Below are 15,231 nucleotides of genomic sequence, written 5' to 3' on the forward strand. Positions count from 1 at the left end.
GAACTTTTATAATATGAAGCATACATTTAGTTCTCAGAAGTAGAAGTCCTATAATAATTGTTCATTGTATCAATCTTCGCGTGAAAACTGGAGTTATTGATTGCTTCAAATGTTGACACCAAGTGAGTATTTCAACCCAATTATGAATGGAATATGAAGTGTAAGATGTGTAGAAGATGGAGGGCTAGAAAAATAACCCATAGTGTCAAGATTACAAATACCCCGGCCGCGACAAACCTGCAGACTAAACCAACTTCCAATTGCCAGATTTAATTTTAACTTAAATTTATTTAAATAAAAATTATGTTCAACGATACATATATAAGTTTGTTGCTGCAGGGAGGGGGTAATGAACTAGGAAAATATTAATCGCTCTGTACAAAATGAATGAGGACAAACTAATTCTCTAATTAGAACATTGTCTAAAAACAGACGACCAATGTCTACCAGAACGACTTTTATCAAACAACAAACAAGCCTGGAAAACGCGACTTGGTAGAACATCCTTATCATAGGAGATATGTGAACAAGCGCTGATATGTTGATATCAGAGCGTTTGCGCGCCAAACCTCGAATATGAACTTTACTGAAGCAATGTACAAGTATTAACTGATGAACTTTAAAAAACCTTCATACAAACGACAAAATGTCAAGGTATTTTCTATTCGTGATGCCTTATCTGAAACATATTGCGGTAAAATTAATTGAAATTTACCCCAAGAAACCGTGAGCAAGAAATAGTGTGAAATGTTAAGGCAGACCAGGTCTGTGTTCATCTTTTCTCCTATAAACTTCCGCAAGCACAATAGGAATGTTGTAGAAACCTATTATTCAAACACCTCCTGTAAACCGTAGGCTACTGAACTAGGATTATAATATTTAAGTCAAACTGGCGTTTAAACAAATCCTCATTTTCATGCTTAGAACGAAATGGTCTAATATTTTATGGACTGGAACATCCTTATTGCCGAAAAAGGAAAGGTTTTCCAAAAGAAACACGTGCCAAGTTTTATACTGTATGACAATTATTTAATTCATAACAGAATATACCTAATAGTTTACTAAAATACTCGTATAAAATGTCTTTTGTTAGATCCGATGAATCTGTATACCGTTATCGTAGTAATATGTTGAACGCAATTATTTGTGTTGTGATTCCTGATGGAATCGGCGACCGCATTCTTTTATCGAATACCCAAGGTAGGCTATATATTTCAATGTCTTTTATTGTTTGTTTATTTTATTTATATAACGTAACGTAACGTTGAAGTCTGCGAGACGAGCCCTTGACCGCGCGGCCCGTTACGAACAGAAGGTCGAATGCCTTGCCTTATCCGAAGTGTTCGCGGAACTGCAGTACGATATGAGGAGTACTGTATCTGGTTAATGCACCAGCGAGAAGCGGGTTAGGGATGACATGTCGGATTAACGATGATATCACGATAACCATTTAACAATCCCATACGATGGCTATATATAATGTGTCTCGCACCACCCTCCTCTCGTTCCCTTGCCAAGTACAGTATTACAACTGTAGGCTACTGAAACTATTGTATTACTGTACCTATCCATAAGGTAAAATGTCAAACTACTTTTTCAGAAAATAAAATTACTTGAACACAAAACCAATTTTTTAAAGTGATTTTTCTAAAGAGCAACAAGATATTTAGGCTTCTAGGTAATGCGTTCAAACTTACAGTATGTTCGTTAAATTGGATTTGCCAATAACATTTGCTGAACAGAACCAAAGAAAAAAGATCTTGTGATCTGTGATTAAAATTACCCCAATCCATTAAATTGGGATACAAATATCAGACTGATCATGGAGCGGAGTTAACTGCATGTTTCACACAATCCCAGGTAAACTATCGCAATTTTTGGCTTGAATGTACCCATAAAATTATTGAAAATCCGATAGTTAAACGCTACAGTAGTTGACATGGGTTACGGATTTAATAAGCCGTTTCCTAAGAGTACAGCTACATAAGAGCACTATTAGCCAAAGAGTAGTCAATTTTAACATAAGAAGCAGTGACTTTACGAGTACAATGGAATTTAAAAAAAATCGTTCAACAATATACATTCAAAACTTTCATTAGCCTATGTTAATCACGATACTGCAACACGAGGATGTAATAATCCATGGTGTGGAATAACTAATTCGTCCAGCAACCAGTCACTTAAATTCGATAAGGGTCAAAGTCCTCTCTGCTGAACATAGCATGGGCGCTTTCTCGTTGGTTACGAGGATAGGATGGATGTTCTTTAACACCAGGTATGGTCTTAATTAGCGATACCCGGTACCTAAATAGTCAATTCCTCAAAATATGCCAAAAGATATAGCCTTACCTACGCAATCTTAATTATATCCGGAATTGTTAATCTCTGAAAAAATTCTAAGGATGAAAAATAACGAAATAGGCATGCTATTCATTTTGTATTGTTAACTTTTTATTCAACTATTGCTTTCCACTGTAACAATATAAGTTAAGTACTCAATTGTTGGAATATTGTTGAAAAGAATTAGCGCTTGATTCTAAACCCAGTAGCCTGGATATTACTCAAACACGATTAATATTTAAACACATGGAAAGTTTAAATACCACTGTAATGCGGAATAACGTTTAAACCATTTCTTTTAAACATTAAGAGGATGAACATTGTTTAACTCAGTTTCATCAGCCTGGATTTTATAAATAATGATCAATTGCGTTAGGAAAAGACTCGGAATTAAATTGAGTTGAAAATCTTAGCGCAAGTTTTGAATTTGAACTAGAGCTGTTGAGCGATAACATGTACCATTGACTACATATTTTAAGTATTGAGTATATATAATCAACGCCTCCACCTAACTAAACACGGTCTACTGCTTGCTTACCTGATCGCCAAAGTCCGTGTCTCCAAACAAGTCCCCCAGGTCATTAGCCGTGTCGTCGTACGAGAAGGTTTCCATGCTGAACATCTGTGTGTCCCACAGAGACTCAGTCCTGGGTGGAGAAGGAGGCGAACTCTTCAAGCTTAGAACCATTTGGTGATCTTTAATGCCATCATATCAAAACAAGCCACAAACACAATACAACGCCACTGGTACACTAACACGCCGGTATTGTTGAGGTTAGTTGAGGACGCGCGCGTCGTCTGCACTTCACGGCGGCTACCTGTTGACTGCGGCCGAGATAGGCGACACTAGCGCTAGCACGGACACTCTCCGAAACACCACCACTCATCGCTACAACTGCATTCTCCTTCTCCATAATAATTAGGCTTCTGTACTGAATCCAAATTGATAAAAGGCCTAACAAGACAAAAATTGGCAACACATTTTATTATTTACTAAGCACGACGACGCAAAAAAGGACAAACGATTATTGGTTGATTTTATCGATGATTATTCAAAACCAAAAAAACTTCAGAGTCACAACAATTTACATAAAATTTCCGAACTTTTGAAGTTTTGTCTCAAGCAAGACCTTTGGGTTTCGCTCCAATTTTTAATATAGGCATAGGCCTACTTCGTAACGACGATTTATCTATGGTAACAGTATCCGATCCGACGGCTTTTTACAGTAAAAATCTCAATAAATTCATCATATACTGATATTCTCCTTTTAAGCTGTCAAATAATGGACCAACAACTAGTTTTTAAAATACCTAAGCTTCCTTCCTAGTAAAATCCACATGGAACTAAATAAATGACTTGACTCATTTGATAAAAATAGTGTATTAATTTTTCAAAGATTATAGACTAGGTTAAGACTAGCTTTAGCTTAGTCTTACTACGGTACAATATACCCTTGGAAACTTGAAAGGTACGATAAGCGAGAGTATATAGTATACTCCTGGAAACTTGGAAGGTGCGAGAAGCGACAGTACAATATATCTCTGGTCACTTGGAAGGTACGAGAAGCGACATTACAGTATACACCTGTCAACTTGGAAGGGACGAGAAGCGACAGTGCAAGATACCCCTGGCAACTTGGAAAAGGGACGAGAAGCGACAGTACAAGATACCCCTGGCAACTTGGAAGGTGTGAGAAGCGACAGTACAATATACCCCTGGCAACTTAGAAGCACATGGAAGGTACGAGAAGCGACAGTATAATATATCTCTGGTCACTTGGAAGGTACGAGAAGCGACATTACAGTATACCCATGTCAACTTGGAAGGTAAGAGAAGCGACTGTACAAGATACCCCTGGAAACTTGGAAGTGACGAGAAGCGACAGTACAAGATACCCCTGGCAACTTGGAAGGTGTGAGAAGCGACAGTACAATATACCCCTGGCAACTTGGAAGGTGTGAGTAGCGACAGTACAATATACCCCTGGCAACATAGAAGCACTTGGAAGGTACGAGAAGCGACAGTACAATATATCTATGGACAATTGGAAGGTACGAGAAGCGACTGTACAAGATACCCCTGGAAACTTGGAAGGGAAGAGAAGCGACAATACAAGATACCCCTGGCAACTTGGAAGGTGTGAGAAGCGACAGTACAATATACCCCTGGCAACTTAGAAGCACTTGGAAGGTACGAGAAGCGACAGTACAGTATACCCCTGGCAACTTGGAAAGTACGAGAAGCGACAGTACAGTATACCCCTGGCAACTTGGAAGGTGTGAGAAGCGACAGTACAATATACCCCTGGCAACTTAGAAGCACATGGAAGGTACGAGAAGCGACAGTATAATATATCTCTGGTCACTTGGAAGGTACGAGAAGCGACATTAGAGTATACACCTGTCAACTTGGAAGGTAGGAGAAGCGACTGTACAAGATACCCCTGGAAACTTGGAAGGGACGAGAAGCGACAGTACAAGATACCCCTGGCAACTTGGAAGGTGTGAGAAGCGACAGTACAATATACCCCTGGCAACTTGGAAGGTGTGAGTAGCGACAGTACAATATACCCCTGGCAACTTAGAAGCACTTGGAAGGTACGAGAAGCGACAGTACAATATATCTCTGGTCACTTGGAAGGTACGAGAAGCGACTGTACAAGATACCCCTGGAAACTTGGAAGGGACGAGAAGCGACAGTACAAGATACCCCTGGCAACTTGGAATGTGTGAGAAGTGACAGTACAATATACCCCTGGCAACTTAGAAACACTTGGAAGGTACGAGAAGCGACAGTACAATATATCTCTGGACACTTGGAAGGTACGAGAAGCGACTGTACAAGATACCCCTGGAAACTTGGAAGGGACGAGAAGCGACAATACAAGATACCCCTGGCAACTTGGAAGGTGTGAGAAGCGACAGTACAATATACCCCTGGCAACTTAGAAGCACTTGGAAGGTACGAGAAGCGACAGTACAGTATACTCCTGGCAACTTGGAAAGTACGAGAAGTGACTGTACAGTATACCCCTGGCAACTTGGAAAGTACGAGAAGCGACAGTACAGTATACCCCTGGCAACTTGGAAAGTACGAGAAGTGACTGTACAGTATACCCCTGGCAACTTGGCCATTTTCTAGTTCTCTCCCCAGGTTCGATGTACCTCGCTGCTATCGCGCGTGATTTACTGCCACAATCAACACCTGTGATATCATGATTCTATCTCTCAACTCACTATCACCGCCGGCTCGGCACCACGTGCGCACAGCTTCACTCCCTTTAGTTTCTTCTGAATTCTGAACGCGTTTCAATTATCAAGATGCTTCCAAGAACATGCATCGGAACTACTTCGGAAAATACTTACACTGGAATGGCAGATTGAAACATGATTAAACACAATAAAATGAGTTATTTTCTATTCATTCTTGTAATTTTATCTCATAAATGTACTTTTATAAATTTTAGTAATAATTAAGTCTCTAACGTGCACTGAATGTTTTCTTTGTTGCTTAGTGTGTGTTATTTATCACATAATAGTTATGCTGTATTGATTAAAAAATATCATAAGCCAGAGGGAGGAGAGTCTCTAACATTTCAGGCCCATTTTTATGTTTTTTACAGCGATTTTCGGCGTGTGTTTTTGTTCCGATTCAATAAACAAAGTGTGCACTTAAGGGTAGATGAAATGAGCATCTTGAATGTTGTGTATTTTTATCAACTCGGATATGATTATCGCCTACTTCTTCCGCTCAAGATTCTCCACTCTTTCTAATTCAGCTTCAATCCAATTTCGATCTGAGCTTTGTCTCTATTCCATGTTTTACAACTCTGCTCCATCGAATAGTAAAGGTAACAATTGAGTACAATATGGCCGACAACAGTTTGCTAACCAAACTTTGTTTGTAAACATACAAGAATAGAATTTTCTTTTTAAAATTTGTTTAGCGTTTTATACTGTATATACATTTAATGTAAAAATTGAGTTATACTCGTATATGACCGTTTAGAGTTTCCATGTCTTCGCCCAAAGTACTTTTTCAGCCCTTCTAGCTGATTTTTTTTAAATTAGCGAACGCTTTAATACATTTTTGAATAAAGTGTTGTGCTTTATTCTTTAAGAAGTTATAGTAGTAAAGTGATGGGTACTTCACTTCACTATCTCTAGACGCAAACAAACAAAACAATCCCCATGGCTCATCAGAAAACGAAATAATTAATTGCAAGCCTGTAGAAGACCTTTTTCCATTTCATTAAAGTAACTGCCATGATATTAGCGAATTTCCCATATAGGGAATAAGCTATTACCTAGGTCTTATGGAAGTTTCCCAGAATGCTGGAAACATAGCCTATAGTAATCCTCCTTCCTAAGACAAACAATAATGCATCCATGGTTTCACACTTTAGAGCAGTATCATTGTTTCCTTCGTTGTCAAAACTCCTAGAGAAGGTTGTTGTGGACCAGATAACGCATTTCATTGATGCAGAGCAGATTTTAGATGTTAACCAACCTGGTTTTAGAAGGGGACACAGTACATGCACAGCTTTGCTTAATATTATTGATGAAATTTACAAAGCCAAAAATAATAAGATGTGCAGCGTATTGTCGTCGTTAGATTATACACAGACGCTTGATTCTGTAAACCATAGCTTGTTGATTTCAAAGTTAAAATATTTAAGATTTGATTGTACGACTCATCTAGAGTGGATGGCCACATATTTGAGTGGGAGATCACAGATTACAAAGGTGGGAAATCAGCTCTCATCGTCAGTGGCAAAGACAGTCGGTGTTCCCCAGGGAAGTTGTCTTGGTCCTATCTTGTTCAATCTGTATATAGTAGGTATTGAATCAGTATTGGATTTCGGGATTATGTATTCTTATGCTGATGACTGCCAAATCTTCTTATCATACCAGCCTACTTTGGTTGGAGAGGCATTACAACATATGAGCAGTGACCTTTCAAAGGTTTGTGAATGGTCTAAGGATCATGGATTAAAGCTAAACCCCGTAAAATGTCCCGCTATACACTTAGCAAATGCAGCAGTCTATGAGCAGCTGGAAAAACATAGCATCAAAGTCACAGTTAATAACTCAGAGCTTTCAACTTCCAAGATTCTTGGTGTGACAATTGACTCACAGCTGACTTTTTCTAGCCAGATAAGCAAACGTGTTGTTGGAAAATTAAAAGTGCTTCCCAGCAAACATCAAGTTGAGGTTGGTCAAATCCCTGATTTTCCCTACTTCAAATTACTGCCTACCTGTTTTTGGATACAGCTTAACACAGGAACAGATCACAATACTTCACAGGCTACAGAATTGTTCCCTAAGGTTCGTATACAACCTTAAAAAATATGATCATATAACAAGTCACCGTAGGATCTCAAATACAATGTCCGTCCGGGAGAGCTGTGATAAGCAGGTTGCATGTATCGTCACAGAAAACGTACTACTATGTATCGTCCACAAAACACTGGTCACTTAGGCACCACAGTACTTGAAGGAAAAACTGAAAGCGAGGTCGGCCGTGAGAGAGCGCAGAACTAGACAGGACTTGTTGCTTGACATACCAAGAGTTGTTCTTGATGCTGGTAGAAGAGCGTTTACTTACTTTGGGCCGGCTCAGTACAATGCACTTCCTTGCACGCTAAAAGCACTGTCTTGCAACAATTTTAAGAATCGCCTAAAGAGTTTGTAACTAATCTTATTTTGTTTCGTAGTTATAAGACGTTTTATTTACAGTGCGTTCAAACAGCCGTGGCACCTGAAGGATTAGGAGACCCCAAGGGGTCAAAAGGGGTCCAAGTGGTTTCCATGGGGTCACCTAATCCTTCAGGTGCCACGGCTGTTTGAACGCACTGTAAATAAAAGCACTGTAGTTTAAGTCCTGACTCGAGTCAATTTGTAAAACAGTTTTGTAACTGAAATTCGCTCATGAATAAAGACCTTATTTATTCATTTTATTTTATTTTAAGACCTCGACCCGGGACCGATTTACTTTTTCGTTTTGATGTCCCCATCAGAGGCCAAAAACACCATCCGTTCAAATTCATAGCCTACATATCCATTTAGTCTTGATGTACTAAGATAAAAAAAAATAGAAATTACCCCCACCGCAGTAAACCTGCAGACTAAGCGAATTTCCATTTGGCTGATTCGATTTTCAATTAAATCCATCTCAATAACATTAGGTTTAACGAGTACCTAGGTTTGCTGCTACAGGGGTAATAAAGTGTGTTTTTTTAGTAAAGCATTAAGTTTGATATATATCCAAAAGCAAAAAATGATCCGACTTTGATAAAATTTAATGAAACCAAATTTCCAAACATTTTCAGACATTCCAACCAAAAACCGATCACAATCAAAACCTACAGCCATTGACTAAGGAAATAAAAGTTGTTTCCTTGTCTGTGCTACAGCCATAATGTGCTGCTGAGCGGCGAATGTCGGAACTAACTGTTAAAGTCGGTAGCGCAGTTTAAATTTCACAAGCAAAATGTTCCATCCTAAAAAAAAACATCAAATCATCAATTTGGCACTTGCCTGACTTGAGACGTTTTGTTCCTTGTAAAAAGATGGTAAATAAGTCCCCAAGTTTATTCTTATTTTAACCAATTTGAACGGTTAGTTAAATGCCTGGGGACTGAAACATGGCTCCGTTGTAGTTTGTTTCCATTGTAAAAGCGAAATAAAGAAAACTCACGTTTTATTTAAAACTAATTTTGGCTTCTAATATTTTAAGTTTCAGTGGAATTTCAATTTATTATGATGGGAATTTTAACCTGGAAATTTACAACACAATAATTTATTTTACAGTCGGTGGTAAAAATCACTGGTTTGAAAGTCTATAGGCTAGGTACTTGCATAAACAATGTTTTGACAGTGTTTTTTTAATATTTTTTTATTATTAAAACAGCCGATTGAAAATCTTTGTGTTATTTCTAATTTACATAAAATAAATATAATACCGTATAGGTAAATATTTATTTCACTGTTAAAACCAAAGAATGTATAAAATTTCCTCAGTACTTCGGGGATTAAGTATTGGTAGGAGAGAGTCAAGTAAAATCATCAGTATTTGATCGGAACTATTGTCACCTATAACGACCAATCTTCAGTGTAATCTTTGCTCAATAGTTAAACTAGTCTATGGTTAAACATATGTTTTCCCTTTGTAATATATTTTGTAATTTGCTAGTTTACTGTGGATGGCTCTTTATAAACATTACACGCGTTACAAGTCTTTTGTTTACTTTTTCCTTGTTATTTTGTTCAACCAACATGATGTCTTGGCAATGGAAAGCCAACGTTTTTAAGCATTGGCCTTTGCTATTCCAGCAACTCAGAGTTGCTTTTGTTCATAACTAGATCATTTTATTACGTTACAATCGTTATTATAAGCTAAACACCAAGAAACAAATAGTAAACAACAAACCTGCATCTAAATAAACCGACCAGAATTGACCTTAAGATTGTCTTTGACTTTTCCATTAGGATCTATAAATAGTGAATCTATAAATAAAAATAAGTTTGATCTATGGTACCACGGAAGACGTTGAGATTACAACTTGGTTCCTTGAGTCACCCCCCCCTCCATCCGTTAGTGATAGCCCTGGAGAGCACAAGTTCACATGTACAGAAACCTTATACTGACGTCATAAATATCGAATGTATATATCGATTGTACCGGGTGGTTACGGGTTTTTCTTCGGAATGTAAGTATCGGTTGCACCGAATAAGTAAAGGGGTTTTTTGTAACACTTTATTTGACGAATTGAATACTCTCGGTAGTTTATCCATTATAAATCAAATAGTAGAAATACAATAATATTCGTTACAGGCTGGGAATAAAATAATTACTGATACTTTGGATTGAACATCCAAGATGTTTGCAATTGTTTTCGTATTTACCTGACTTATAAAATAAAAACTTAAGTTCACAGGACGTTGAATACTAAGAATCTGTAAACCTAAACCATTGATTAATGTACTCACAGTACTTAGTCAATGGTTAAACTGTAGGGCCTATTTTACGTGACTGTAAATTCCATAAAATAATATATCTAACAGTCCTCTTGGGCTTCTTAAATTGTCACCTTACACTGATGGGCAATATCTGTTAGTAAATCATTCCCAAACATTAACATAACGTTAACATGTCAAAGTTACAATTATTATTTCACTCTCTTCTAGAATCGATAATAATTCCTGTAATTCGTCGACTTTAATTACAGTTATTGTATTATTGTGGATGCTATGAAATAAATTCTTAGTATTCAACGTCCTGTGAACTCAAGTTTTTATTTTATAAGTCAGGTAAATACGAAAACAATTGCAAACATCTTGGATGTTCAATCCAAAGTATCAGTAATTATTTTATTCCCAGCCTGTAACGAATATTATTGTATTTCTATTATTTGATTTATAATGGATAAACTACCGAGAGTATTCAATTCGTCAAATAAAGTGTTACAAAAAAAACCCCTTTACTTATTCGGTGCAACCGATAGTTACATTCCGAAGAAAAACCCGTAACCACCCGGTACAATCGATATATACATTCGATATTTATGACGTCAGTTCAGTATAAGGTTTCTGTACATGTGAACTTGTGCTCTCCGATAGCCCTAGCCCCCGAACCGCGTAGCACATACAGTACAGTGTAGCCAACACGTACAAATATAAATAGTGTATTTTGTAGTATTTTCTTTTTACTAAACCAGTATCATTTAGTTTTAGCGAATTTCCCTATAGGGAAGTAGCTATTACCGTAGGTGGCACGGTAAGACCTAGACCCGGGACCGATTTACTTTTTCATTTTGATGTCCCCAGAGGCCAAAAACACTATTTGTTCAAATTTTTATATATGTATTTATATATATATATATATATATATAGACTTATATATATATATATATATATATACGTCCGTGAACGCGATAACTTGAGTAATATTTGTCCGATTTTGATGAAATTTGGTTTAAAGGTGTAAAGCGGGATAAACTTGAATGAGTTCGCGAACCAGCACGATCGGACCATGGGAACGGGGCTTTACGGGGGGTTTTATGGGGTAAAAATTGGTTTTTCTCACTTTTGCCCCTCAAAACACAAAATTTCCCAATTTCTGTTTAGACCTTTTTAAAGAGCTTAAAAAAACAAATAATTTAGTATATAAAAGTATTTTTGTTCAATTATTAGTAACGGAGAAAATTTAAAAAATTGTAAATTTAAAATTCCCTATGTTATTCTTATGGAGAATATTGTCAAATGTTGTAGTTTGCTTGTTTATGAATATATTTTGATCAAACTTGTCAAATTTATTTATTTTGTACTAAGCTATCAATATTTTACTCAAAAACACACTTTATTTGTTTCCTTGTAGCAGCAAACCTAGGTACTCGTTAAACCTAATGTTATTAAAATATAATTTAACTGAAAATCAATTCAGACAAATAGAAATTCGCTTAGTCGGCAGGTTTGCTGCGGCGGGGGTATCTATATATTTATTGTGTCTACTACTATAGTGTGGGAATATTTTCTTTGCCGTGTCAAGGATAACGATTGATTGTATTGGTGTTCGTTATCATGTTTTCCATAAGTGGCTGTTACTATGATCATAGTTGTATATTTCCCTGTTACAGATAAGAGTCCAAACTGTAATAAGTTTAACAAGGAATCTGAGCCAAGAGTAAAAGTTTTATTGCATGTGGAACATGTATATTTTTTATCTTGTCACCTTTTATATTTTTATGATGATGATTTAAATAATTAATGACTAAAATTTACCATTTATAAAGACATGTATGGGTTTTAGCGAATTTCCCTATAGGGAAGTAGCTATTACCGTAGGTGGCACGGTAAGACCTAGACCCGGGACCGATTTACTTTTTCATTTTGATGTCCCCAGAGGCCAAAAACACCATTCGTTCAAATTTTTATATATGTATATATATACGTCCGTGAACGCGATAACTTGAGTAATTTTTGTCCGATTTTGATGAAATTTGGTTTAAAGGTGTAAAGCGGGATAAACTTGAATGAGTTCGCGAACCAGCACGATCGGACCATGGGAACGGGGCTTTACGGGGGGTTTTATGGGGTAAAAATTGGTTTTTCTCACTTTTGACACTCAAAACACAAAATTTCCCGATTTCTCTTTAGACCTTATTAAAGAGCTTAAAAAAACAAATAATTTAGTATGTAAGAGTATTTTTGTTCGATTATTAGTAACGGAAAAAATTAAAAAAATTGTAAATTTAAAATTCCCATGTTATTCTTATGGAAAATATTGTCAAATTGTAGTTTGCTTGTTTGTGGATATATTTTGATCAAACTTGGCAAATTTATTTATTTTGTACTAAGCTATCAATATTTTACTCAAAAACACACTTTATTAGTTTCCTTGTAGCAGCAAACCTAGGTACTCGTTAAACCTAATGTTATTAAAATATATTTAACTGAAAATCAATTCAGACAAATGGAAATTCGCTTAGTCGGCAGGTTTGCTGCGGCGGGGGTATTTATCTATTGTGACGTATTCATAGTTGAGAGGAGACATCGTACTTGTTTGATGGTTTGATGTCACGAGAACAATGAACAATAATTTGGTTCGTAGACCACTTCTTCTGTTGTGGATATTGACCTGTAAACTTCTTTATGTCGAAGGTAATTAATTTAATCAATTAATTAACACGTTCTGGTAACATATTTATAAATGGCCAGAAAACGGACTAAATGTCTGTGTTATCATTGACTTAAGATCAATAATCAAAGATATTACTGTAACAGGTTTACCTAGTTACAGTTATTTTTGTCTGGAATAATACATTTCAATATGAGTGATACCGAAGTTGGAAAATGCTAGTCAGTTAATTATTGTTTTCATATTTAATTAAATTAAATCCAACTGATTTGATTTATGCATTTATACTTAAACTAGCTGTACCCGCGCGGGCTTTGCCCCGTTTAACTTCAGGTACTCCTTAAAAATAAATGTTAATTTAATAGATTAATTGAAAATCAATCCAGTCAAATGGAAATTCGCTAAGTCGGCAGGTTTGCTGCAGCGGGGGTATTTTTAGTTGTAGCCTTTTAAGGGAAATATGTTTTCACAATAATTAGTATTTTCGAACGTTTTTGATTTTCCTCGGCTGTTTGGGACTAAGACAAACGTCAAGTCTTTAGTTTGTTTTTAAATGGTTCTGATGTCCAATCCAAAGTCAGAAACTTTAAATGTTATTTCCCATAAAATAACTTAATGGAGGGAGAAATTGTTAAATCGGGGGTGAGGGGGGGTTTATTTTTGGAAAATGTAGCTTTTGGAAATGTCCTAGGTCGTTTGGGACCAAGACCAACAATCCTACAAAATTTTCTTTTCTTCAACTAATCTTAAAGTGGGTAAACGCGATTTAGACCGATGCTCCTGTAGGAATAAAATTGGGGAAGTCAATATTTCGGGGTGGGGGGGTCACAATTGTAAAATTTTACTTTTAGAAATGGGCACAAGACCAATAATCGTGCCAAATTTCAGATCTCCAGTTAATCTAGAAATAGGTAAACGTGATTTAGACTGAATAACCTGTAATAACATTGGGAGGTGGATATTTCGGGGGGGGGGGGAGGTTATTATTGGAAAACTTTTAACTTTTCCAAAAGGGTGCAAGACCTACAATAGTGCCAAATTTCAGATCTCCGGCTAATGTAGAAGTAGGAAACGCGTGATTTGGACCGATGCACCTGTGGTGGCTATAGGGTAGATATAAGGGGGAAAGTCAATTTCGGGAAGGGGGAAGGTCCCTTTTGTATTCTTGGTTTAACCGATGCTGTATAAGGTTTAGGAATGTAATAACAGCGTTGTCATGTAATGCACAGTACTATTTTAAACTTTTTAAAACTATTTTGTTTGCGCAATGTGATTTCTTTCCCCAACGGAAATAAGCCTGTATGAGTGTTGATTTCAACCAGTCACTGTTATCATACAATTGATTATTCCAATATCAGCGAGAAACAGTCATATCAGCTACCACGGATGCATTGCCCGACAATCTGCTCGGGCAACTAACGCTGCAACTCAATGTATACAAAGCTGGCAAAATGATACTATTCGGGTTTAATTAGTGATGAGTATCTTTCCACATTCAGTACCAATGGTTCCTGGTAAAAAATCTAGTGTCAGATTTTAATACTTGCTGTCAATTAATTGCCTGGCGGGGACATTTACAGTACCAGCTTTCGGTTGATTCGCTTATCTCGCTGTCGCGTCATAAGAACAGCGCAGTTGAGGTAAACACAAACGATGTTGCCATGATTGTAGTAGTGGTTACGATGTCGCAGTGATTGCAACCGTTCCTCACAAATCTTAATGCAACAGCGGTGAATCCAATGTTTCAGCAGTTTTAAACTAAAAGTGGTTTTCGAAGTGATATGTGTGAGTGTGTGTGTGTGTGAGAGAGGGTGTGTGTGTGGATGTGTACAGAGCTACAGACTACACCAGTGGTCCGATTATGATAACATTTTGTTACTGGGTGTACTAATATATAGTTTCTCCAGGATTTATTTAATGTTTTAAAATTTTTATTTTTGATAGGTAGTAATTTATTCATAAAACTCCATAAAATAACGGGTAAATAGGATTATCATAAAACAACTTGAACGATTTTGATTAATAGTCTAGTCCTTTTTTTAACTCTAAAAAAAAATAGTATAACCCGCAATGTTGTAAAAATTATAGTTCAAAAGCTATTTTATTAAGAGTTGTTGACAAGCTAGTGGGAGAAATTATCTGTCGATTTGCTGATACCGTTTACTATATTTAAACACAAATTAATACGGTAGTATCCTTAATTAAAAATGATTCTATCGAATGAGGTTGCTCAAAGAATGTATAGAAGAATT

General features: G+C 36.6%; 2 protein-coding genes across 2 annotated transcripts in view; one reads left to right on the forward strand and one right to left on the reverse strand.

The window, feature by feature from the left end:
• The window catches only part of LOC128986112 (cyclic AMP response element-binding protein A), a 94,424-nt gene extending 91,269 nt beyond the window's left edge, over positions 1-3,155 (reverse strand). Inside the window, exon 1 of the mRNA XM_054406255.1 lies at positions 2,879-3,155. Coding sequence (XP_054262230.1) covers positions 2,879-3,028 — 150 coding nt within the window. The 5' untranslated portion in view covers positions 3,029-3,155. The remainder of the gene's footprint in view (positions 1-2,878) is intronic.
• Positions 3,156-4,152: 997 nt separating this feature from the next.
• Positions 4,153-15,231, forward strand: part of LOC128984438 (vascular endothelial growth factor receptor 1-like) — an 82,182-nt gene continuing 71,103 nt past the window's right edge. The window contains exons 1-4 of the mRNA XM_054403758.1: positions 4,153-4,298; positions 4,393-4,617; positions 5,164-5,446; positions 7,823-7,928. Of these exons, the coding sequence (XP_054259733.1) occupies positions 4,153-4,298; positions 4,393-4,617; positions 5,164-5,446; positions 7,823-7,928 (760 nt within the window). The remainder of the gene's footprint in view (positions 4,299-4,392; positions 4,618-5,163; positions 5,447-7,822; positions 7,929-15,231) is intronic.

The sequence above is a fragment of the Macrosteles quadrilineatus genome, unplaced genomic scaffold, assembly GCF_028750875.1.
Source record: "Macrosteles quadrilineatus isolate MER2022 unplaced genomic scaffold, UCM_ALF_1.0 Scaffold_2__2_contigs__length_208266976, whole genome shotgun sequence".
NCBI lineage: Eukaryota > Metazoa > Arthropoda > Insecta > Hemiptera > Cicadellidae > Macrosteles > Macrosteles quadrilineatus.